Source organism: Papio anubis, chromosome 6 (assembly GCF_008728515.1).
Source record: "Papio anubis isolate 15944 chromosome 6, Panubis1.0, whole genome shotgun sequence".
Classification (NCBI taxonomy): Eukaryota; Metazoa; Chordata; class Mammalia; order Primates; family Cercopithecidae; genus Papio; species Papio anubis.
Window position 1 is genome coordinate 79,562,179 of NC_044981.1, and position 23,992 is coordinate 79,586,170.

At 36.9% G+C, this 23,992-nt stretch overlaps 1 protein-coding gene across 1 annotated transcript in view; it reads right to left on the minus strand.

Annotated features, from left to right (window-relative positions):
- The window catches only part of CEP162 (centrosomal protein 162), a 116,335-nt gene extending 98,166 nt beyond the window's left edge, over positions 1–18,169 (minus strand). The window contains 6 exon segments of the mRNA XM_031667292.1: positions 3,816–3,883; positions 5,844–6,027; positions 6,344–6,490; positions 11,643–11,757; positions 16,933–17,048; positions 17,609–18,169. Of these exon segments, the coding sequence (XP_031523152.1) occupies positions 3,816–3,883; positions 5,844–6,027; positions 6,344–6,490; positions 11,643–11,757; positions 16,933–16,989 (571 nt within the window). The 5' untranslated portion in view covers positions 16,990–17,048; positions 17,609–18,169.
- Positions 18,170–23,992: the final 5,823 nt, after the last annotated feature.

Here is a 23,992-nt window from a genome sequence, read left to right on the forward strand (position 1 = left end):
AGCTATAATGTTTATAGTAATTATTGCTGTTAACATTATTATAGTTACTTTTTTTTTTTTTTTTTGAGACGGAGTTTTGCTCTTGTTGCCCAGACTGGAGTGCGATGGCATGATCTCTGCTCACTGTAACCTCTGCCTCCCGGTCCAAGCGATTCTGCTGCCTCAGCCTCCTGAGTAGCTGGGATTACAGGTGCCTGCCATCACGCCCAGCTAATTTTTTGTGTTTTTAGTAGAGACAGGGTTTCACCATGTTGGCCAGGCTGGTCTCAAACTCCTGAAGTCACGTGATCCACCTGCCTTGGCCTCACAAAGTGCTGGGATAACAGGCGTGAGCCACCACACCCAGCCTACTATAGCTACTTTTGTACTTAATCCAAATCAAAAGCTTATACAGTCAAGTATTATTTCTGATTGGGAAAAGTGCCAATCTAACAAGCATTCTTCAAAACTGTATTTTATTATTTTCATGTAGTAACTAAACAGCCTACAGGCAAATACTAGCATCCAGCACATGAATGACTGACTTCCTCCCCAGAAACGGGAATAAAGTACATTTGAAGTTAGAAGGAAGTGTCATTGGTAGACACAGAAATGAGAGATAAGAAACAAAGAAAAGAAAAACAGCACATGTCAGAGATTTCAGGAACAAACATCACGGCAAATTAAGTTTACATAAAAATGAAAGAGTAAAACTAATTTGAGAGGGTGATTCTTATATGAGAAACATCAGAGATAATATCTAGGCTCTTCCACATTGTTCAGAAAACAATCAGAATATTCACTTGTACCATTCTGACCTTTTTCGCAGGAAGATGTTACATATTCAAGTTACTAGGTTTCTATGATTCTCTATCCTTATAATTTCAAAAATGTTATTTTCAGAAATAAAAATGTTCTTAAAGTTCAGATAAACCATATGCAAAGTAAAAGATCCTTTCGGAAGACATTTTTCATCTTTTATTGGCAAACTTAGCTGCGAATTTTTAACTTTTTTGCCAATCTAGAGGACTTTCTCCTCTGCCATGTTGGAGTTAAACGGATTGTACTTTCTTTGTAAACAATACAATATATAAAACAACTATTTTCAAATATTAGAAAACTGGCAGCAAAAAAAATGTGATTCTTAAGAAAAGAAGGGAGCTAGCCCTACAATTACCTGAAGGCACATACATTCTGAAGTACTGAGCAGGGGCGGGAGATCAGGACAGTCTCACTGAGTAGAGGAGAGAGAGATAAGTTCAGAAAGGCTGAGGCAATTTAGAAAATATAAGACAGTAATCAAGAGAGGAGGTGCCTAAGTAAAAACAAAGCCCCAGAAATCTGCATAGAGTGCCCTTGAATCTTTGTTGAATACTAAGCTGTTAATGCATAAAATGAGCCAAGAACAAGCGGGATGCTGTAAGTTAGACAATTCTCAGAGTTCATACAAGACAGGGAGACTTTTGAACTCGAATCTGCTTAAGTGGAGAGTCCTCATTGATCACTAGGGGCATCCAATAGAAGCCTCAAAAGGGATGTGCTTTAGCAGTAGGGTTAGAGGTTACTAGAGTTACTCTAGACTTCCGCTAACAAAGCATAAGAAAAGCCTTGAAAAGAAATCAAGTGGTAGGATCAACTACTTACCAGACGAAGCTCAATAATACTCTTTAAAAGAGGAAAATCAAATCCAAACACTGAATAACATAAAATTCACAATACCCAATATCCAATAAAAAATTACTAGACTTCTAAGAGGCAGGAAAAAGTGTCAGGAAACTAGAAGAAAAAATAGCCAACAGAAAAGAGACCCAGAAACAAACAAATACTAAAATCTGTAAAATATGCTTAATATTAAGGACTTGAAAAAAATGAACATAATGAAGAAAAATACTAAAGAATTTTAAAACAAAGACCCAAAATGAACTGTTAGAGTGAAGAAAAAAAAAGGATGGGATTAGGCCAAGCGTAGTGGCTCACGCCTGTAATCCCAGCACCTTGGGAGGCCAAGGCGGGCAGATCACGAGGTCAGAAGATCAAGACCATCCCGGTTAACACAGTGAAACCCCATCTCTACTAAAAATACAAAAATTTAGCTGCGTGTGGTGGCGGGCACCTGTATCCCAGCTACTCGGGAGGCTGAAGCAGGAGAATGGTGTGAACCCAGGAGGCGGAGCTTACAGTGAACCGAGATCGCACCACTGCTCTCCAGCCTGGGTGACAGAGCAAGATTCTGTCTCAAAAAAAAAAAAAAAAAAAAAAAAAAGATGGGATTAATAGCAGATTAAAGAAAGGAAAAAGATCAGTAACTTGAAGCAAAGGAACTGTTCTATCGTGAACAGTGAAGCACAGAAAGAAAAAAAGGTTTTAAAAAATGGAACAGTCTTAGTGACCCATAAAACAAAGCTTAGCACTCTAACATAATAAGGGTCAGAGGGCAGGAAGCGGAAAGCAGCATTATTATTAATATTTTAAGAATTCATGGCCAAAATAATTTTTATTTTGATGGAAACTATAAATCCATAGATCAATGATGCTCAACGAACTCTGAACAGAATAAATATAAAGCATACCATGACACACCATAGTCAAACTGCCAAAAAACAAGGATAAAACCTTGAAAATAGAGGGAAAAAAGACATGATATACACAAAATAACAATAACAGGAATTACCAGAAACTTCTCATGAGAAATAAGGTCAAAAGACAATAGAATAAAATCATTAAACCGCCCAAAGGAAAAAAAAAACACTACATAAAATTCTATATCAAGTAAAAGCATTCCTCAAAAACAAAGGCAGAGTATATTTTCAGATAAAAAAAAGCTGAGAGAACTTGTTCCTAGCAGTAACCTGCACTACAAGAAATGTGAAAGGAGGCTCTTCGTGATGAAGAAAAACAATTTGAGATAGAAATTCAAATCTACGCAATGGAATACAAAGCACTGGGAATGGTAAATATATGGATAAATACACATTTTTACATAAATATCCATTTCTTATATTCCTTAAAAGTACTTTTAAATGATAATTGATCGCTTTAACAACAATAATAATGCGCTTTTTAAAATAATAATGTGGTGTTTTTAAGACATGCAGAAAAACGACAAAAATAGCAAAATGGTTGAGGAGAGTTTATTGTTGTTAGAGTTCATATAAATACAGTGATATAATGTTATTTGAAAGTAGACTGTAATAAGGTAAAGACACATATTTTGACTCATAGGGCAACTAAGAAAAAAAAATACAACAAAGAACTATAGCTAAAAAGCCAAAAGCAGAATAAAATGGAATACTATAAATAATACAATAGAAGGGAGGACAAAAGCAACAAAAACAAAAAGATGAAAAGAAAACACATGGCAAAACAGTAAACAACTATATCAATAAATACATTCCTGTAAAGGGTAAAAACACATCAGTTAAAAGGCAGAGACTGTCAGATTGAACAAAAATGCTAAAACCAGCTATATGCAGTCTACGAAAAAAACATTTTAATATAAAAGCACACATGCATTAAAAGTCAAAAAGCAGGAAAAGGTACACCTTTCCATCAACATGCTTTGCAGGTCTTACCATGTCTTCAGAGATGCCCACAATCCTGGCACAAAAATCCTTTTTTCTTTCTTCCCAAGTGGTCCACTGCCCACTCTCAATAAACGAGGCAGTTCACTTTTAACAATTTCTTAGCAGCTCAGTTTATAACACAGGCAAACCCACTCTATCTATTCAAAGCTCTAAGACAATATGATTTTCCTTTTAATTATTTTTCTTATCAATGTCTTCATTAAAAGCTATTATCTTTTCAAATATTATAAATTTAAGAACCAATGAAATTACCTGCCAGTTCTTCATGTTTCGATTCATTCTCATGTTCGTCATCAGTTAGTTCTACATTAGCTTGATTACTGGAAAAAATATTTATTCAATTTAGCATTATATGTTAAAAATATATTCTCATGCAACTCTTTCTGTATACCTTTCAAAAAAATCCCTAAAATTATACACGTTCTCTCTCAAGTCCTCTTGTTCTATCAAAAGCTAAAAATTTGGGAGCTTTAAGGAAAATGTTTTGAAAATAAAGCATCTTCAAAGTATATGATTAATTGTAGCTTGAAAGTAATACAAAGGAAAAAGATGCCCTATTTCCTAAATATATACAATTTTATTACTATGTGCATTTTACATGTCCAAATATTATCTTATGATCCTAGATATCCCTTCTACACTAAAGATTAGAAATTGACCACAAGCTATGAGAACCAGTGAAGTCCATACGAAAGCCAGAAAAAAATTGCTAAGGTCAGCACTTACATGCTAATAAGCCATTTAATCCTGAAATGGAAGCTGAATAGGAGCCTTAAAACAAAACCTAAGCAAGGGAACAAAGGAGCTTGAGTATGATTTAATTATATTGGATGTATTAGTTCATTTACTGCTTTCTCTCAAGCCAGGAATCAGTTCTACCTCTTCAGTCTATCAACCCTCTTTAGTGAGATCGTAAGAGAAACTATAAGACTATGTAATAATGATGAGAGCTACAAACACCTAATATTGCATGTTCAATGCTATTCTGTACTTTGACCAGCCTGTTCTAGAGCAGAAATATCAATAGTTAAGAATACTGTTAAGAAATAAGAAAAAAGTTAAAAAATGTAGGAAAGTGGCAAAAAGTTGTGGCCCACAAACTCGGCATGCTTAACCTGTATTGACACCGTTGGGAAAGGCAATGACCATAGGCCCTGAATGTCTCTGCACATTCTTGCTGAATATGCCAAGAGTGCAAGACGCTGATCATTTTTCACCATGTCATTTCGGTAACATTTCCGACCAAATAAAGAGCAGGCTTGTCTCCACTTTATAAAAGTAATACATTTTTCCAAGCTCAGTGTTCCTCTTCTGTAACACAGCCCACTGTGTGTGCATACATCAGTTATGGATCCTTTGCCTTGCCCTCAGCATACTCATAGGGCATGGGGAACCAATGCAAACAAATGCGACACTCAGGTACTGCCTTTGTTCTTTAATTCTGATCCAGGAATCTTCTGTCTATTGTCAACATCATAAAACTGGAAGACTAGCTTGTTAGCTTGCCAAGTAGGGTAAAAACCTCAGACCCTGAAAAGTTCATGACGATAAACGCATTTCTTTGTCCGCTGTCTATAAAAAACTAATCATCCTGTAGAGCCTAGGCACTCCAATAATCAAGAGATTATGATTCTCCCGACCCTGAACTCAATTATACCTTTGTGATCTCAAAATCCTAAATAAAATTGTAATCTGCTTTCCATTCATAATTTTAAGAATTACATGGATAACTAAATAAGGGCATTGAAGACCTCAGGTTTCAAAGGTCTTGAGAATGGCAATGGTCTAGTGTAATAAAGAGAGGATCAGCTCAGTGAACTAGTGGGATTCCTAGAATAAATGAGGTTTCCCGATAACCATCAGGGTCAACCATACAAAGGTTAAGACACAGATCAAACTTGTCTTTGTTCCTTGGTTCCCACCTGCCTTTCTGTTATATTTTTTCCTGAGTTTATAATAGTAACCTGGACTCTCTTATTTATCTGTGGAAAATGACTTAATAAATTACTTTCCTAGTAAGGACTTCTTGGCAATGTACTATTAGTCTCCATAGCATGAAATTTCAGACTTTGGTGGCAGCATGGGCTCTCAAATACAAAGAAACATATTCTATTCACACATAAGAAAAACCCTAACTGTAAAATGAACAGATAACAGATTTAAAAAATAAGATTTAATTTTGCCTGTTATAATGTTTACCTATTTAAAATCATGCATATATCAGCCTTCCAAAAAACACAGAAAACATAAAAATCATTAACAGTTTACACTGTACTTTACCTATGTAAAGCTTTAAAATGTGTAGAGTCATTAGAATCCAATTCCTTATTTAATCTCGAATAATCAATGGAAGATGTCAAGCCCTTCTCAAGCCTGGCAAAAAATTGTTCTTTCTCCTCTTGTTCTTCTAATGTGTCCAATCCCACTCCGAGAATACTATGGTTGAGCTCAGAAACTACTAGTTCTAAATGGAAAGCACAGATATATTTTAGTAATATACAGAATTTTGAAAACATTGATTTGAATGATGCATTTACTGACATTATGTAGTAAATTTTTAAAATTTTACAAATATTTACTCTCTTACTCATCAAATACGAATTCATATTAATATGTAAGGTTTAAAGCTTCTCTAGAATGATAATTCTAAACCTCTAGGAAGATACTAAATCTGTCTACATGCTTCAGTAAAGGAGGCTTCAAGATAGTTAACTTTTGTAATTCTGAATATAAGCATAACAATTAATAATTGACCAACTCATATCCCTTGCATTTCTTACCATTTGTTTCTAAGCTATCAGTACTTAAGAGAGAGGTTCCACTGCTCTTAAGAAATTGAATCTTTTCAGCAGACTCCTCTTCTATTTCCATAACAGGTTGAGAATTCTTCTTTGTTTTCAAATAGCTCACATTTGTTCCAAGCTGTCCTAGGAACACAATTTAATACAGATGAACATTTATGTTCAAAGAATTGTTTTGACCACTATGACAACACAATAATGTTATGCTAATTTTATGCACAGAACCTACAAAATAAATCTGCTCTATTAAATAAAAATCCATCAGACCTAACACTCACAAAAGAAAGATTATAATGCTATTTGGTGGCACTGTATCATATTAAATAGAATACTTCAAAGGGTTGCACCATAAGACAAAAATTTTTTTTAATCACTTTGAAGCCCAAGTACTTAATGCAGTATACCATCCCACTTTAAGGAATATCTTCTGCCTCATTCCTTCTGTTCTTTACATTTCTCAGAGGGTTTTTGTTGCGGAACTCTTAACACTATTGGAAATAGACTGTGGGCGGCATGAATCAGTATAACAAAATACAAGGGGGCAAAGTAGGTACAATTAAAAACCTACTAGGCTAGACAGAAGCCTTCGTTAGTGTAAATATCATTTCAAAAAAATAGATGGAAATAGTTAAAGCTCTTTCAAAGTCATTATTTCTAAAACAATGGCATCAGTGGCTCACTGCAGGAGAGGTTCTCATGCCAGGATATGTGCATATTGTTGGGGACAGGAGGGTATTATAGTCTCTCACAGCATTCAGGAATTTGAAATTTTCTCTAAGGCTAATATATATTAAGCATATTAAAAGTGTTTTATGACTGATAGATGTTTGGTGATACTAAGAAATTATTATAGATATTTCTTAGACAATATTTTTTGGTTATATTTTAAAAAGAGAGTACTTATTTTCAGAGATACTTTGAAATATATGTGGAGAGAACTGATAAGCTGTTGGAGATTTGTTTCAGTATAATCCTGAGTGTTGGAAGGTGGAAAATAAGAGAGAATATCGATGAAAAATGATTGGCCATGAGTTAATAACAACTGTTGCAGCTAGGCAATGGGTACACAGGAGTATGTGGTACTCACGTATATGTTTGAATTTTTTTATAATAAGAAGTTTCAAAAATGTTCTATGAATGCTGGGTAAAAAAGTATAACTTATGTTTATGTAGCAAAGGTTTGAGTATTATTTACTTTATTCAAATTTTTTGACAAACTATGTGCCTAGAACATTGTTAGTGCCAGCTACACAATGAAGTCCTTTACCATCATGAAGGTTAAAATCTAACAGGAGGAGACAATCGACAGCAAATATTCATGGGTGCCTACTACACACCAGGCATTGTTCTAAATGCTGGGGCTTTATCAGTGAATAAAAAAGACAAAAATCCCTGCTCATTCATGTGATTTGAGGGAGGCAACAAGTAAAATAAGTACATTGCAATTAAATAGTACATTAGAAAACAGTTAAGTGCCAAGAAGAAAAATAAAACAAGAAAGAGGAACAGAGAATGCAGGAATGGAGGGCACTACAACTTTAAAAAGGATGGTCAGGAAGGCCTTCACTGAGAAGTTAACACATGAGCTATGGCTTGGTGGGGGTGAGGGACCAATCTATATGAATACATGGGGGAAGAGTGTTTAAGGAGGAGGAAAGAAGTGTGAAGCCTCTAAGGCAGGAAAATGCCTAGGCATGTGTGAAGAGAAAGGAGGCCCAATGTAGTGATATTGGCATAAGCAAGGGAAAGGTAGTCTAAGTTGGGAGGTCAAAAAAGTCAGGGTGTAGAACTGACGTGGGTGGTAGCTTGAATGAAGGTCATCAGCTTTTATAACAAGTGAAATGAGAAGCTATTAGAGGGAGGAGGTGGCTATGATGTGGTAGGCAAGATTTTTTGGTGTAAAGAAGTTTAAGGAACTCAGAAGTCAGGTTATTAGAGGCAACAGCTATGTTGTTAATGTAGTCACCAATAATTAGACAAGAGAATTGGAGACTCACAGCGAAACAGCAGCTTAAATCTTTGAGGAATGAGGAGGAATAACCTGGAGTTCAGTAGATAACTGCAACAAAGAAACATAGTAGGTAGGTGGCCTGATGGCAAGGTTCATAAGGAGATGGGAAGGAGAACAGTCTAGAAACAGCAATGAACAATAACTTACTCCTTTTCCAAGTCTAATGGAACAAAAGATGTGGTAAAGAAAACAGTAACCATTGGAGGTTACCAGAGAAGCAGCACTGTTCATAGAGCAAAGTTAAATGTGAATTATAACTCTGCTTTGAAGGAATTATGTAAGATTAATTGGGGGGGTATACCAAGACAGGAAAATCCAAGAATATTTCCATGAGGAAGTAACATTTCTGCTAAGATGTGAAGAAAGAGCAGGAAATAACTAGGTGAACTAGGCCAGGGAGACCAGTACAGGCAGGGGACACAGTAGGTACAGAAGCATGACAATGGGAGGGGCAGGCCACATTTGCAGATGCCAGAAGGCCAGTGAGGCTGGACTCAGATTTGAGGGTAAGCCTAAGGGGAAATAAACCCAGAGCAAGAAGTCAATGGTTGGACCATGCTCATCCTCATAGGCCAGGCACACGGCCTTGCTCTGTATTACAAGAGCACTAGAAAAAACTGGTAAAGTTATATAGTATCAAAATTTCCTTATTTTAACAGTATATATTTGTTGTAAAAAACTGATATATGGAAAAGGTAAATAATTATAATGAGTAATGTTTTGTTTTTGTTTTTTGCTGTTTAGTATTCTTTTGTTCTTTGTTTTCTTCAAAAACCAGATGACTGAAAATGTGTGCTATAAATATTAAGATTAGAAAAAAACATCACTTTTGGTTAGAAGGAAGCCTTATTAAGAAGTCACGAATTCTGACTTCAATTTCCTAATTAGTGTCCTCTTGGAAAAGGCTAAGAATCAATTTATTTTATGCCTTTCTGTAAATAATGGTTTTACTGGATCAAATAATAACCTCCATAAGTCGTAAAAAATCAAGAGATAGATTCACAGACACTTCAAATGCAAAAGTATATGCTAAGTTGGTGTGCTGTGGTGGCAACATGTTCAGGGTGTCACCCTGGCTCTAAAGCAGGACTCGGTGTTATAGCTCACACTAACCAAGCTCACAAGAGATTAATGTAACAGAAACAAAGATCCAGTTTAGTTATTTACAATAAAGAATACAATCAGCAAGAGCATGAGATAGTTTCACCTTCTAAGTTGATCATTTTATTCCTATGGCAACCAGGAAACAGGCAAAATTATAATGTAAAAGTTGCTCACTGTTAATGTTTAATGGTACCTGTCTTAAGATTAGTAATGCATTCTTCTTCTCAAGAGGGGTGTTGAATTCTCCCTCAGAAGGTTCTACACTCTTGATACAGGAATCATGTCTTGGCTTTTTATACTAATGCCTAGTATTTAGAATACAATATGAACTCAGTAAACATTTGCTTGAATCAGGGACCAGGTTATTCCCATGGGCAGGGAAACCTCCCTCTGTTTAAGTTGACATTGCCAAAGTTTGCTTCTTGACTATCCTTCTTTCCTTCTTTCACTAATCAAATCTATTTTTGATACATTTAAAAAAATTTTAATACCATCAATCAGGTTACATGTGAATATTTTTGGTCTAGGAGCTATTCTTTTCCTGTAGGATTAGGCTGTATATATCTGCTCCGATTCATTACCTTCTAGACAAAAGGCTTTATGTCCCAAATCTCTGTCAACAATTCCAACAGTACTTCATCTTATAACATCCTTTTCAAGCATTAAAAGCAGGGAGAGATTCTAAAACATGATTCTTCACTACAAAGTTCAGCATGTTGCATAAGAATTTATAAAAAATACACTGAATTTTTCAATAAGGAATTTCTTTAAACTACAGTATTAAAAAGAACAGAGAAGTGACTGTCAAATCTACTTTAATATGCATTTATTAAACAAATTTATCACTTAATGTTGAGGGTCAGAGGATATAAGGACAAAGAGGTGCTTCCTACCCTCACAAAGCTCCCAACCTCAGGACTTGTCCTATAGGTTACAACTATCAACCCAGTGTGTAAGTGTTACTATGGTGTTCTGACATCAAAATGAAGGAGAAACTAATTGTGACAAGAGAACTAGAAGATAGGGTGAAGGACTGCAAAAAGTGGTGATGCTAGGCTTTACTGGACAAGAAGGATGAGAGGAAAGGCATTCTAATGGCAAGGAAGCATGAGATAATGCACAGAGGCAGGGAGGCCTATGGTGTTTTCCAGGAGATGAGGAATGATTTAGTATGGCTAGAACACACAAGAAGGCAGGGTTCCAGACAGATCATGCAGAGCCTTAATTATGACATGAATTCAGGCTCAATTTTTATGGGGGAAAAAAAAAAGTCCATATGTAAATTTTTTCCCTAGAGATCCAGAAATTCTATCATTTTACAAAATTGTGCTTAACACTGATCCACAAATGGTATGAATGTAGGTACTGAAATAGAAGCAGTCGGGGTTGTTGACAGATACGGCAGTATCATATATAGTAAACCTATCAGGCCAGGTGTGGTGGCTCATGCTTGTAATCCCAGTGTTTGGGGAGGCCAAGGTGGGAGGACTGCTTGAGGCAAGTTTGAGATCAGCCTGGGCAACCGAGTGAGAGACCCTATCTCTACAATAAATACAAAAAAATCAGACAGGCATGTTGGCATGTACCTGTAGTTCTAGCTACTCAGAAAGCTGAGGTGGGAAGATTGCTTGAGTCCAGGAATTTGAAGTTACAATGAGCTATGATTGTGTTACTGCCCTTCAGCCTGGGTATATCATATACATATGTATATGAGACATACATATATGTATATGAGACATATAAGACATATATATAGAGCAGTAATTTTTTTTACTACTGTCATTAACAAACTGTGATACCAAAGTCTATAGGTTTGTTAAACTCTTCCCAATGCAATGACATTAATATACTGCCAGAATATCTTATTAAATCACATTAAATCAATTTATCATTAAACATGATAATAAATATACCTGAATTGTCACCTTAATTTGAGTAAATATAAATTATCTCCATGTAAAATAAGCTGATAATGTTATAACACAGATTCTCAATTACATAATAAATACATAATAAAATACTAGTTATATGAAAATCAATTCAAACTTCAAAAATCCACACTATTAGTATTATTTTCTTTATTTATAGTGAAGTAACAAAATACAGGTCTTGACTGACCCCTTGTGGTCAAATAATTTGAAACTAAAAATCAGCAACATTTACCATCATCTTTAAAATCATCTTCAGTTATCCACCAAGGCACTGTATCTTTCTTCTTCATTTCTTTTTTAGATTGTCTAGCTGTTTTGTCTGAATTTTCAAAAGAATCATCTGAAAGCTGAATTGGATATAAGATAGTGAATTTGAAAATACAGTGCAAATTCAAGAATTTCAGATTCATCATTAAGCATGTTTCTATTAGTTTGCTCACAGTTCAGCTATCACATAGATAAACAACATTCTCACCAATAATGTATAAGTTCATAGCCACAAACATATTTGGCCAAAATAACCTAAAAATCAGACATACATCTCTGAGCATCAATTTCATAATTAAACAAGTAAACCGGGAGAATAACAACAAAGACATAAAACTTGATCAAGAATTTTTTTCAGGAAAGAAAAAATAGGAGGATACAATTCTGTCTTCTAGACATTCTCTAGGGTTTAAGAATAAACTTGGCTGAACAAAATTGCATAGCACCACTCTAGAAACAGAATTTCAAGAAAAGGAAGAACTGAGTTTCAGGGTGTAAAGAGGAGAATGAAATTGACCAGAAAAATCAGTATATTTTTTCAGCGATTAATAAATGCTTATTCGCTTTTTTCTACTCTTCCAATCCAAATTTTACTACACTCCTAAATCTCATGCTCTAACCTCAATACCACCCCCCACCACCTAGCCAGTAACTTGGTCACCCTTGTCTCTGAGAGATAAAAACCTTCAAACACCACCCACCTCACTCCACTACTAAACTGACTTGTGAAGGCACTTCTTTTGTCTCTCAGACAACACAATCCTTTCCTCCACTCTAAGCAGAACTTCTCTAGGTTCTTCCTTCCTTGGTTATCCCATTTGATTTCTGTACGTTCACTCCCTTCTCTCTCTACTCCCCTCCCTTCCCTCTGATTATACACCTGCTCAGCACTGCATCTCCATTGCCTAGCACAGTACCAGGCACAATTGTGGAATGAAAAATGAATATTTACTCAACTTTGAAAAAAAAAAAAAGTAAAACAAAACAAAAAAATTCCTTATCCCTATATCCCTTTTACTCTGCCTATCACATTTCCTTGACATATTAACTCCTTGAGTTCACTTAACCACTTATAATCTGGTTCCCATCCAAAACAGCTCTCCTCCAGGCACTAAAGGACTCCGAAATGCCACGAATAATGTAGCACTGTCAGTTATCCTCCCTGATCACATCATGGAATTTGCTACTGGTGATCAACTCTTACTCTTACTTCTTGAAACTCTCTACCTTGACTTTAGTAGCATCACTTCCTCTGGGTTATTCTTCAGATCTGTGGCTACTCCCACCCATCTATTTTAATAGCTTTTGCCTTTTTGCCCATTTATTTAACAGGAGACTTCTCCAGGACTCTGCTCTTGATCCTTTTTCAATCTCATTCTACATTACTGTTTCTGGAAAAGAAATCAACATTTACTACATGCCTGCTCTATGTCAGGATCTACACTCAGGTTAACTCACTTAATCTTTAAACAACCCTGCAGAAATTTACTCATGGTGAAACTGAAGCTCTAAGAGGTTAAGCAACTTGCCCAAATTGCTACTGTTAGTAAGTGTTACGAAGTGACATTTAAACCCATGTCTTACTAACTCCTGTCCACTTTCCACTATACTATGTAGTTCCCCAACTAGATTATTGTTATCTGAGAGACCTTTTAAACTTCTAAAATGACAGCAGGCACACCCATGTGCGTGCGCCACCCCCTCCCCACCACACACACACTTCCACTTGCCAAACAAAAAACTCTACCTTAGTGACTTGAAGAATGTCAATTTTAAAACGTTCAAGAAGAACTTACTGTCTTCACTAACAACCAGGTAGGAAGACAGGAGGAGGGAAGAAAAAATATTTCTTATCCCATCTGAATTTCTGAAACTAGCTGCATCACTTTTCACTTTCTCTCTAAACTTCAATATCACCTTGAGGTGTTCCATTTCTCTCTCCTCCCATTTTTTCAGTTTATTTATCTGTAACACAGGCATGGTACCACTGACCTTGTAGGGCCATGACAAAGAGAAAAAAAAATGAAGATTTCTAATACATGATAAGTGTTCTTACTTTGATCAACCTTCCAGAGTGCTTCCCAGCACTTTCATTAATTATTTTTTATCAATATGATTAATTAAAAATAAAACAAAACAGGCCGGGCACGGTGGCTCACACCTATAATCCCAGCACTTTGGGAGGCTGAGGTGGGCAGATCACAAGGTCAGGAGTTTAAGACCAGCCTGACCAACACGGTGAAACCACATCTCTAGTAAAAATAGAAAAATTAGCTGGGCGTGGTGGCACGTGCCTGTAATCCCAGCTACTCAGGAAGTTGAGGCAGGATAATCACTTGAACCTGGGAGGCAGAGGTTGCAGTGAGCCAAGACTGTGCCACTGCACTCCAGCCTGGGTGACAGAGCAAGGCTCTGTCTCAAAAAATAAATAATAAATAAATAAAAATTAAAATTAAATAAACAAATAAAACACAATAAAAAAAGCTGATTCTCAGATATAACAGTTGTTGGCAACGATATGGAGAAACTGGAACTCTGGGCTGGGTGCAGTGGCTCACACCTGTAATCCCAGCACTTTGAGAGGCCGAGGTGGGCAGATCACTTGAGGCTAGGTGTTCGGGACCAGACTGGCCCACATGGTGAAACCCCAACTCTACTAAAAGCACAAAAGTTAGCTGGGCCTGGTGGCAGGCACCTGTAATCTCAGCAATTCAGGAGGCTGAGGCATGGAAATTGCTTGAGCCCAAAGGCAGAAGTTGCAGTCAGCCAAGATTGCACCACAGCACTCCAGCCTGGGCAAGAGAGCAAGACTCAGTCCCCCACTACAAAAAAAAAGAAGAAATTGGAACTCTGATAAACTAATACACTACTAGTGGAAATGTAAAATAGCACAGCCATTTTCGAAAATAGTCAGGCAAACACACAGCTATCATATGATACAGCAATTTCACTCTTTGGCATATACACAAGAGGAACAAAAACACATCCACACAAAAACTTGTACATGATCATTCATAGCAGCATTGTTCGTAACTGCCAAAAAGTGGAAAGAACCCAGATGTCCTTCAACTGATAGGTGGAAAAACAAAATGTGGTACATCTATACCATGAAACATTACTTAGCTATAAAAAGAAATGAAGTGTTAATACATACTATGACATGGATGAACCTTGAAAACATCATGCTAAGTACAAGAAGCCAGACCCAAAGGGCCCCATAATACATAATTCCATTTCTACGACATGTCTGTAACAGGCAAATATTTAGAGACAGAAATCAGATTAGTAGTTGCCTAAGGCTAGGGAAGGGGGAAGGAGGAGATGGAGTAACTACTAACAGCTATGGGATTTCTTTCTGGGGTGATAAAAATTCCTACAATTGATTGTGGTGATGGTTACATAACTCTGAAACCACAGAACTGCATATTTAAAATGGGTAAATTAAATGGTATGTGAATTATGTCTCAATAAAGCTATTTTTAAAAAGCTGGTTACCACTACTCTCCTAAAAATAGAGATAAATAAACTGTCTTTGAATAAACTGAACAATAATTTATCAAAGCGAGAAAAGTTAGCATGACTCTAAAATCATGACTTTCATAGTAAAAAAAAAAAAAATGACACAATGCAACTGAGGATGGATATAAGAGGGAGAGAGACAGAGACAGAAGGGTGGGGGAAGGAGAGTATTGGAGAATGTGTGTGCTAGAAGGGTGGTAAATGAGTGAAGAATAAAAATATCTTCTAAATGGCCTGTTCTGCTATCTTTTACAGTAGAAATCATTCTTATAAATTTAATTTTCAAAATGTGTCTGTATTTGAAATTAAAATCAACTTTTCAAATGGTAAATGAAACTTATTCCAAGTGCCTAATTACATCTTGGCAATAGGTAGATGCTTTTTTTAATCCTTAAAACAATCCTACAAAGAAGGCATTATTTTTCCATGAGACAGACAATGAAAGTGAAGTTTTTTTGTACCACATTAAACTCCCCCCCTTTTTTTTAAACAAGAATGTCGTATAATAGCTTAAAATGTGACTCTGTTGAATGCGCTACAAGGCCCCTCCATTTACATAAATAGAGTTATGCATCGCTTAATTATGGGGATATGTTCAGAGAAACGGGATTTCATCATAGGAGCATCATAGAGTGTATTTACACAAACCTAGACGGCTCCATGGTATAGCCTACTCCATACCTAGGCTATATGGTATATAGCTTACTGCTCCTAGGCTACAAAGCTGTTCGGCATGTACTGTACCAAATCCTGCAGACAACTGTAACACAATGGCAAGCATCTGTGTATCTAAACAAAGAAAAGCTACAGTAAATATATGGTACAAAAGATAAAGGTACACCTTTATAGGGCAGCCCCATTATAATCTTATGGAACCACTGTTGTATATGTGGTCTGTTGCTGACCAAACATCTTTATGAGGTGCATGACTGTACAGAGAACGTGGTATGACCATTTAATGTACTCATTCAAATATTTATTAAGTATTTATTAAGTACTGTACATATAGTAATGAACATGTTGATATATAACAGCAATGAACATACAGTCATCACATTACAGACCATACATTCTTATAATGGGAAGCAGAAAACAGACCCATACAAGAAAAATAATTAATGTGCTAAGTGCTATAAAAAGAATTAAATACATACTAGACTAAGAAGTGACTTTGTGGTTACCTTTTACTGGATAAACAGAGGAAGCCTCTCTGACGTGGTGATATTTAAGTTAAGATTTTCACCAGCCAGGTAAAGAGTAAGGGAGGAGCATTATTGGCAGAGGGAACAGTGAGTGCAAAGCTCCTCAGGTGAAATGAGCTTGAAATGTCTGGGAGAGAAAAAAGGCCACAGTGGAAAAATAAAGTGGATGAAAGAGGAATATGAAGGCAGTGAGACAGGTAAGAGCGAAATCATGAAAGGCTTTAAAACCATGGTAAAGAGTTTGGTTTTTCTTTCTACATGTGATGGGGGACCAACAGAGTCTTTTACTGGGGAGGAACAGAGTCTGGCTGCAGTGTGGTGAAAGGAATGCTGGGCCATGAGTTGGGAACTGCTGCAACAGCCCCGTTGAGATGATGGCACTGAACTAGCAGTGGCAGAAAAGGGACAGAGCTAGAGGGATGATGGGAGTTGGCAGTTTGGTGATGGACTAACTGTATCTTCGAGGTGACAGAATTGAAGGATGAGTCTTTTGAGACAAATTTGACAATACAGTTTTTAAAAATATAAACTTACCTCTTTCATAAACTGTTCAAACTCTTCATCTAGCTCTTCTTGGGAATAGTTAGCCATAGTCAACAATTTTGACCTCCCAAAGTAAACATTCTAAAGTATCTCAAACATTGGAAACACTAAATGACAAGAGACATAAACATCTTTTGAGGAAATCCATCACATCATGAACACGGTAAGGCTTAAACTTCAGACATTTGTTATGATTCAGTATATGTGCACATTTTTTTTTTTTTTTTCCCAGTAAGCTGGTCAAGAGATTCCTAATTCATTAAGCAAACTGATTTGGAAAATCAGCTTTGACAGGATGTCTTGTACTCAACGTTCAGAATTATGTTTTCATCTGTTAACATCCAATTGTTAAAGAGTGGTCTCTACTATATTTCCCAAACCTATGTTTGTGTACATGTGTTAATTAGTACCTCTCAAACACAAACCAGGTCCTCACAGGGAATCTTAAAACCTGTAAGTCAGCAAATCCAAAGGACTGTTTCTTGCAAAGCACACAACTGTTTGTGCTGCCTTATCACTCGGCTGGTTATTTTACCAATCCATAGTAATAATTTCGTAAAGCAGACTGCACAGTTTCGTAAAGCAGACTGTATCCAGATACGGGGATGTTTCAAAATATACACAAATAGAATTTAGTAAGAATTAGTAATTTAGTCAAAATACTTACAGAATACTTAGAGTTAATGGAGTACACAAATCAGTACTATGTTTCTTTTGAAGCTAGGGAAGACCGACAAAAACTATGCGCTGAACACAAGCAGAATCCAGTGATTTGCAACGGAAAGCGTTCCCCTAGACACCTAATGAACCCAACCGTGGGTCGACCCGCAGCTCCTGAACTCCCTAGAGCAGCTCAAATCCCAGCTTTCTTTTGTAGAGATGGGGGAGGGGAAGAGGGCTTGCAGACCCAGACAATACCCTCCTCATTGTGCAGAATAACACCTCTTCCCCTCATTAGCACTTTCGATCAGTTCAGGGTAAGTGCGGTTAAGGTCTTGGCCTGAATAGCTTGGTTAGAGGTAGACTCCACCAAAAGCTTCTCAAGCCTGGCTGCGACCCCGTCCCCGGAAGCGCGGGTTCGGGAATTAGAGGGAAGACAAAGACGCATTCGCCGTGGGCTCCAGGCGGAGAAGGGAAATGACCCGGAAAACTAAAGCCCTTCGGTCGAGTATGAAGTACGGCCTCGGCCAGGACGATCTGGGTGGGAAACCAGCGTTCACACCTTACCACCTACCTCTGCCTCCCAATTCCGCGCTTTCCCGGAAGGTCTGTGCGGGTCAGCCAGTTGTCAGGGTAACAAACCTCAGCTGCCGGGTTCTGGAGTCACATGACCCGGGCTGGTCACGTGGGCCGTGGGTTTCCCAATGCCTTTACAAGCGAAGGTCGGAATTACCAAGGCTCAGAAAGACACTCTAGTGGCTAAACCTTCGCTGCTGCAGTAAAATGCCTTTCCTTCACTGGCTTTCTCTACGTTCCTTAGAAAAGAGGACGGCGGCAAACCGGTTACTGTAGAAGCGAGACGGAGGCTTCCAGCGGGATTGGGGGCCGCGGTGGTTGTAGGCCAGCCCGTGGCTTTCTGGGAAATGTAGTTTGGCTCCCTGGTGCTTGTGTTTCCGCACTCCGCATCTTCGCCTCCCAGCCTTCCCCATACTTGTCATTCGAGCGCTCTGTTTTTCCAAGGGGCAATTTTGAAGAGATTGAATTTCTTGGATTTATTTGGTGTGCAAAGACCTGTGTAGGCGTTGTGAGAGAAACACAAACCTGTGAGGAAAAGAACTGTCATTTAGATGGGGACTCTGTTCCACCACCTAGTGGACAAGAAATCGAAAATACACAAACAGCAAGATTCTCACTAAGTTATTGCTCCTGGCCTCAGAGCTTCTCTGTGGCTTCCTGCTACCCCTACTTTTCAAAACTCCATTCTTTACTGGCATTTCACAATTACTGACTTGGATTTTGTTTTCTATTTGTTTTCTTTTTTCAAAGCATACAACATTAGCTGGAGTTTCAGAGGACAGCATTTAGCATAGTGTAAGTAAAATCTACAACAGCTGCAGATTTTGCTGATGGTAGACTTAGTTCGGGACCTCATCTTTAGCTAGAACTGTTTATTCTTCAAGTCTTTTTTGCAATCCAAATATGTACAAACCAGGAGCTGTGGACTATGATGCAAATATGAATAATAAAAATATCTTAAGCTAGCATTTATTGAGAAGTTGACTTCCTGCCACCTTCTATCAAAGACTTATCTTCCCACATATGATCTAGAGCCTTTACACATTCTTCTTCTCACTGATCTTGTTCCACTGGTCATTTCCGCATAATCCTTCGACTCTGGCTGGCTGTGGGATTTTTCCTAACAGCATTTGAACATGCCTTGAGATCCCCACCTAAAACATCACTTTTGACACACTCTCTTCGTTCTATTATTTCCCAGTGGTTGAAACGATCTCTCTCCTTACCTTACTTGCCAATCTTTTCTGAGGAATTATTTCCACTTTAGCTCCCTTTCGTCAGACCTTTGAATCCTGTCTCTGTATGTGTAAGTATACATATATGACAGCATTTTATTTGATCTCTCGTTACTATTTGATACACTTGTCCCTTCTCTCTTTCTTGGTTTTTCTTTCACATTTATAGCCTCCTGTCAAGGATTTTCACTGTCTCCATCTATCGTAGCTGACCTCTAAATGTTAGAATTTCTTTGCTTTTCTTCTTTTTCTTTTTTTCTTATTCTTACTTTTCTTGAGACGGAGTCTTGCTCTGTCACCCAGACTGGAGTGCAATAGTGTGATCTTGGCTCACTGCAACCTCCACCTCCTGAGTTCAAGTGATTCTCCTGCCTCAGCCTCCCGAGTAACTGGGATTACAGGTGCCCACGACCACACCTGGCTAATTTTGTGTTTTTAGTAGAGACGGGGTTTCACCATGTTAGTCAGGCTGGCCTTGAACTCCTGATCTGCCCACCCCGGCCTCCCAAAGTGTTGGGATTACAGGCGTGAGCCACTGCACCTGGCTAATGTTAGAATTTCTTAGGGGTTATTTCTGGACTCTTATTCTGTCACACTTTATGGTACTTCCATACACCTACTCATTCAAGACAGAAATCTAGGAGTTCCCTCTCTACCATATTTTATTCATCAAGACTTGTCAGTGCTACCTGCAAAATGTGTCTCTATTCTGTTCATTTTACATCTTAATTACTAATGACAGAGGCATCTTTTCCTCTTGTCTGAACTGCCTCACTAGCCTTCTAACAAGTTTCTCTATTTCAACTCCTATCCTCTTCTAACCCATTGTCTACCCAATAGAAAATGTGATAATTTGAAAATGTAAATCAGGTTACTCCATTGCTTAAAATCCTATAATGATTTCTCACCGTACTTGGACTAAAATCCAAATATCTACAAGGACTTGTATGATATGGTTGGCACTACTCTCTTCTACAGCCTCCTCTCACCCCCACTCACCAAGGCATGCAGAATTATTTGCAGCTCTGGTACAGAGTTCAATCCTATTGAGGTTAGAATTGAAGCTTTGGTATAAGGAGTGGAGGATGTATGTTACTGTGTCTAAAGAGTGAATAATCATTTTGTCTCTATGCATAAACCTACAACACTTATGCTTATAGGATCCAAGAGTTTGTTATACTGAATTGTGGTAGGAATGTCACTAAATTTTTGATACTCAATTGCATTGTTATACATTTTTCGAAATAATAGTCATTAAAAGAATGATTAATGTTTATTGAGAGTTTACACTGTGCCATATAACTATTGTATTCATTTTTATAAAATGAATTGACCTCATGACCCATAATTTAAAACACCATTTAATACTAGCTCTCATCATAAATATGTATCTAAAATGTCAATGAAATAGTTGCTTTAGTAGTTAAATCATTCTGGGTAGCATCAGTTTCCTACTTTTATATTCTCCATAATTGTTACAGGTTTCTCAATCGTTATGTGTTTCTTTTTGTGTTTCCTAGAATGATATGAAATTTGATTTATATTTGGTGTTTATCCAGCTCTCTAGTGAGGTTCTAGAGGGGGAGACTGTACCTCAAGCCTTATATTGCCTTTTCTCATAGCAAACAGTACAGTGTGAGAACTCAGTCAACATTGACAGTATAGTTGTAGCCAAGACCTGCAATGGTAATGGGATGTAAACTTAGCACATTGTGGGAGTGGATTAAGGAGAAGAACTGAATCAGATACAGTTACACAATAGTTCCAGTTGCTTGCTTCTTTACCTCTAATTTTCAGAAGGGGGCATTCTCTTCACGTATGTGGATAATGAGGAAGACACCGAAGGAATCATGTCATTCTAGTCATAAGAAAATTAATGATTTTTTTTGTTATTGCCATTGTGACTTTGTTTGTCAAAGTCATTGTTGACTTCTGTTCGTTTGTCCACATCTGACTGCTTTTGACTACTTAAAATTTTTCTTAATTGTTTTATATATGAAATGTAGTAGTCAAAGTTTAAGCTGTTGTTATAAGTTTTCCCCAAGTAAAAGAATAATAATTGTTCATAGTACAATATTGAGAAATTTTACAGTCATATTTACAAGTGTTTAAGTGTTTCTAAAATAGAAGCAGATGCTCTTTCCCTAGAGTATGCAGAGCTGCCCATTTATAATTATATCATGAGCTCATGGATGGTGATTTAGGTAATGAAATCGTTTTTAAAATAATTCTTTAATAATTCAGTAAATGGCCACTGAGGATGTCAGTAATTTGGCTATGCTTCTAAATAATACAATTAACAACATGGTTTTATAATTATTATCAAAATGCAAAAACACAAAAATTGATGAATCAAGGAAAAACTCAGCCTGTGAAAGACCCTGTAAGAGGAGGAAAAGACTAACTAAAGATTAGGATAAACTATTTGCAAGCTGCTATCTAGAACATACGAAAAACACTAGTAAAATAGTAAAATCAGCAAAATACACAATTAGAAAATGGACAAAAGACACGAGTGGACATTTCACCAAAGGGGACATGAGAAAGGTATATGAAAATGGTGAATAAGCACATGAAAAGATGCTCAACATCACAAAGATATTCCACATCATTAGGAAAATGCAAATTAGAACCACAATGAACTATCACTGGGTGAGGGTAGGTATGAAGAGGTAGCACAAGAAATCTTGATCGTTCTGCATCCTGATACAGTAGCAGTTATAGCAAGCTACATATTGATAAGATTGCATACGAATGCACACACATGCCACGCATATACAAATGAGTGCATATAAAATTGGTGAAATCAAAATGACCTCTATTCCATTTTACCCAACTTTCTGTCAATCTGTTACTAGATAGAATAAGATTATAGGTTATATATATATATATATGTTTCACAATCCCTTCTAGGAAAATCTTGTGAGAAGCACAATATAGAAAACAAATAAAAGCAGAGTTGCCATGGTTGGGAGGCAGGTGAAGGATGGTTTTGAGCTCTCTTTCTATGCTTTTTTATTGGCCTTGAAGGGATCTCCCCCAAGCTCCAGCATGCTGTCTAGAACTGCTTATTTTAGACTATAATTCTGTAACCCAGATAATCACATAATTTCTACATGTCTATTAATATATAATCAATGTAATACATATATGAATTCACCAGCAAGTTAGAGAAATAATTAAGTATAAATATGTGTTTTAGTATATATACAAAATTGTGATTTTTAGCATATCTAAAATATGGATTAAGCTCATCTGATTATTAACAAATTATTAGGCTGTGTCTATGTGATAATGTTAGTCTAAAATTAAATTTTTTGTATTCACATATCTTAGATGATGGTGAAATGGATACAAGAAGAAAATATTAGAATTTATTTTCAATGTATTTTTATCTTAAACTTAATAAATTAAAGTTTGATTAATATTGTGGACTAATTGTAATAAATGTATTAATTTATAAATAAATATTCATAAAGTGAGTGTGTTTGCCTCCAAATAGTTTTACTGACAGGGCTATGTGGAACATTACTGATTTATTGAATGGAACTCTTACAACACAGAATTACTTTATTAAAATATGTCAATAAGGTAGAAGTTTGAAGTTGTGTTTATTATTTCCTGAGCTACCTGTTTTGGATTACAAATATCACTATTTTGTTGTATTAAGAAACTCTAATAAAGAAAAATGATCATAATGTCTTTGAGCTAGAAGTATTTTTCTAGTCACAATCTGTAGTCTTAAGCATAAATAGGCCATATAGAGTCATTTTCTAACCCATGGTCCTTTATTAGTTCCAATTTTGATGGTCGATACTCTATTTTTCTGTGTGCTCCATTGGACTGCCTTATATGTCACATTCACGTGTTCATGGCCTCATCTTTCACTCTTGCCACTGCTGCTGGGACCAGTTTCGCTCAGGCTTTGACTAGCTTCACAGATGTAAGTCAAAAGTGTGCCTGCCTTAAGCCTGCATGTGAACCTCTTGCTTTCTGCTCCCTGGGTTTTCTCTGATGCTTGAGGGAACCCATTCAGCACTCAAAGCTTGCACATTGGAAGTGTAAGGGACTTAATCTCTGTGGGCTCACCCTTGACCAATGCGGGGAGGCACTGATGAATAAATGCCTTCTACTTTTCACCCTAGGGTAGACAGTATTGATACACATTTCATAAGACTTTTCAGAACGTCTGCTGTGATTTGGAACCAGTTGTTCACAGCAATGGTTTGATGATACATTCTCGTATTAGCTTTCTCTCTCTCTCTTTCTCTCTCTCTCTCTCTCTCTCTCTCTGTCACTGTCCTTATTCATCACTTCTACTACTTGACAACTCATTTCCAAATAAATTACTTTCATTCAAGTCTATGTTTCATGTTATCCTTTCAGGGGAACCCTGGGAAAGACAGATAGTGTTAGAGTTATCCCTAGAAAGCAGACCATTAGCATAGGATTTGGGAACTGAAGAACTCGCCAGTAAGATGGCAATGAAGACGCCATTGCTGAAAGAAATGGAGTGGTGATAACCAGTGGAATGCAATTGCTAAGATTCTCACATGAGGTTGGTTAGGCAGAAGTACAGG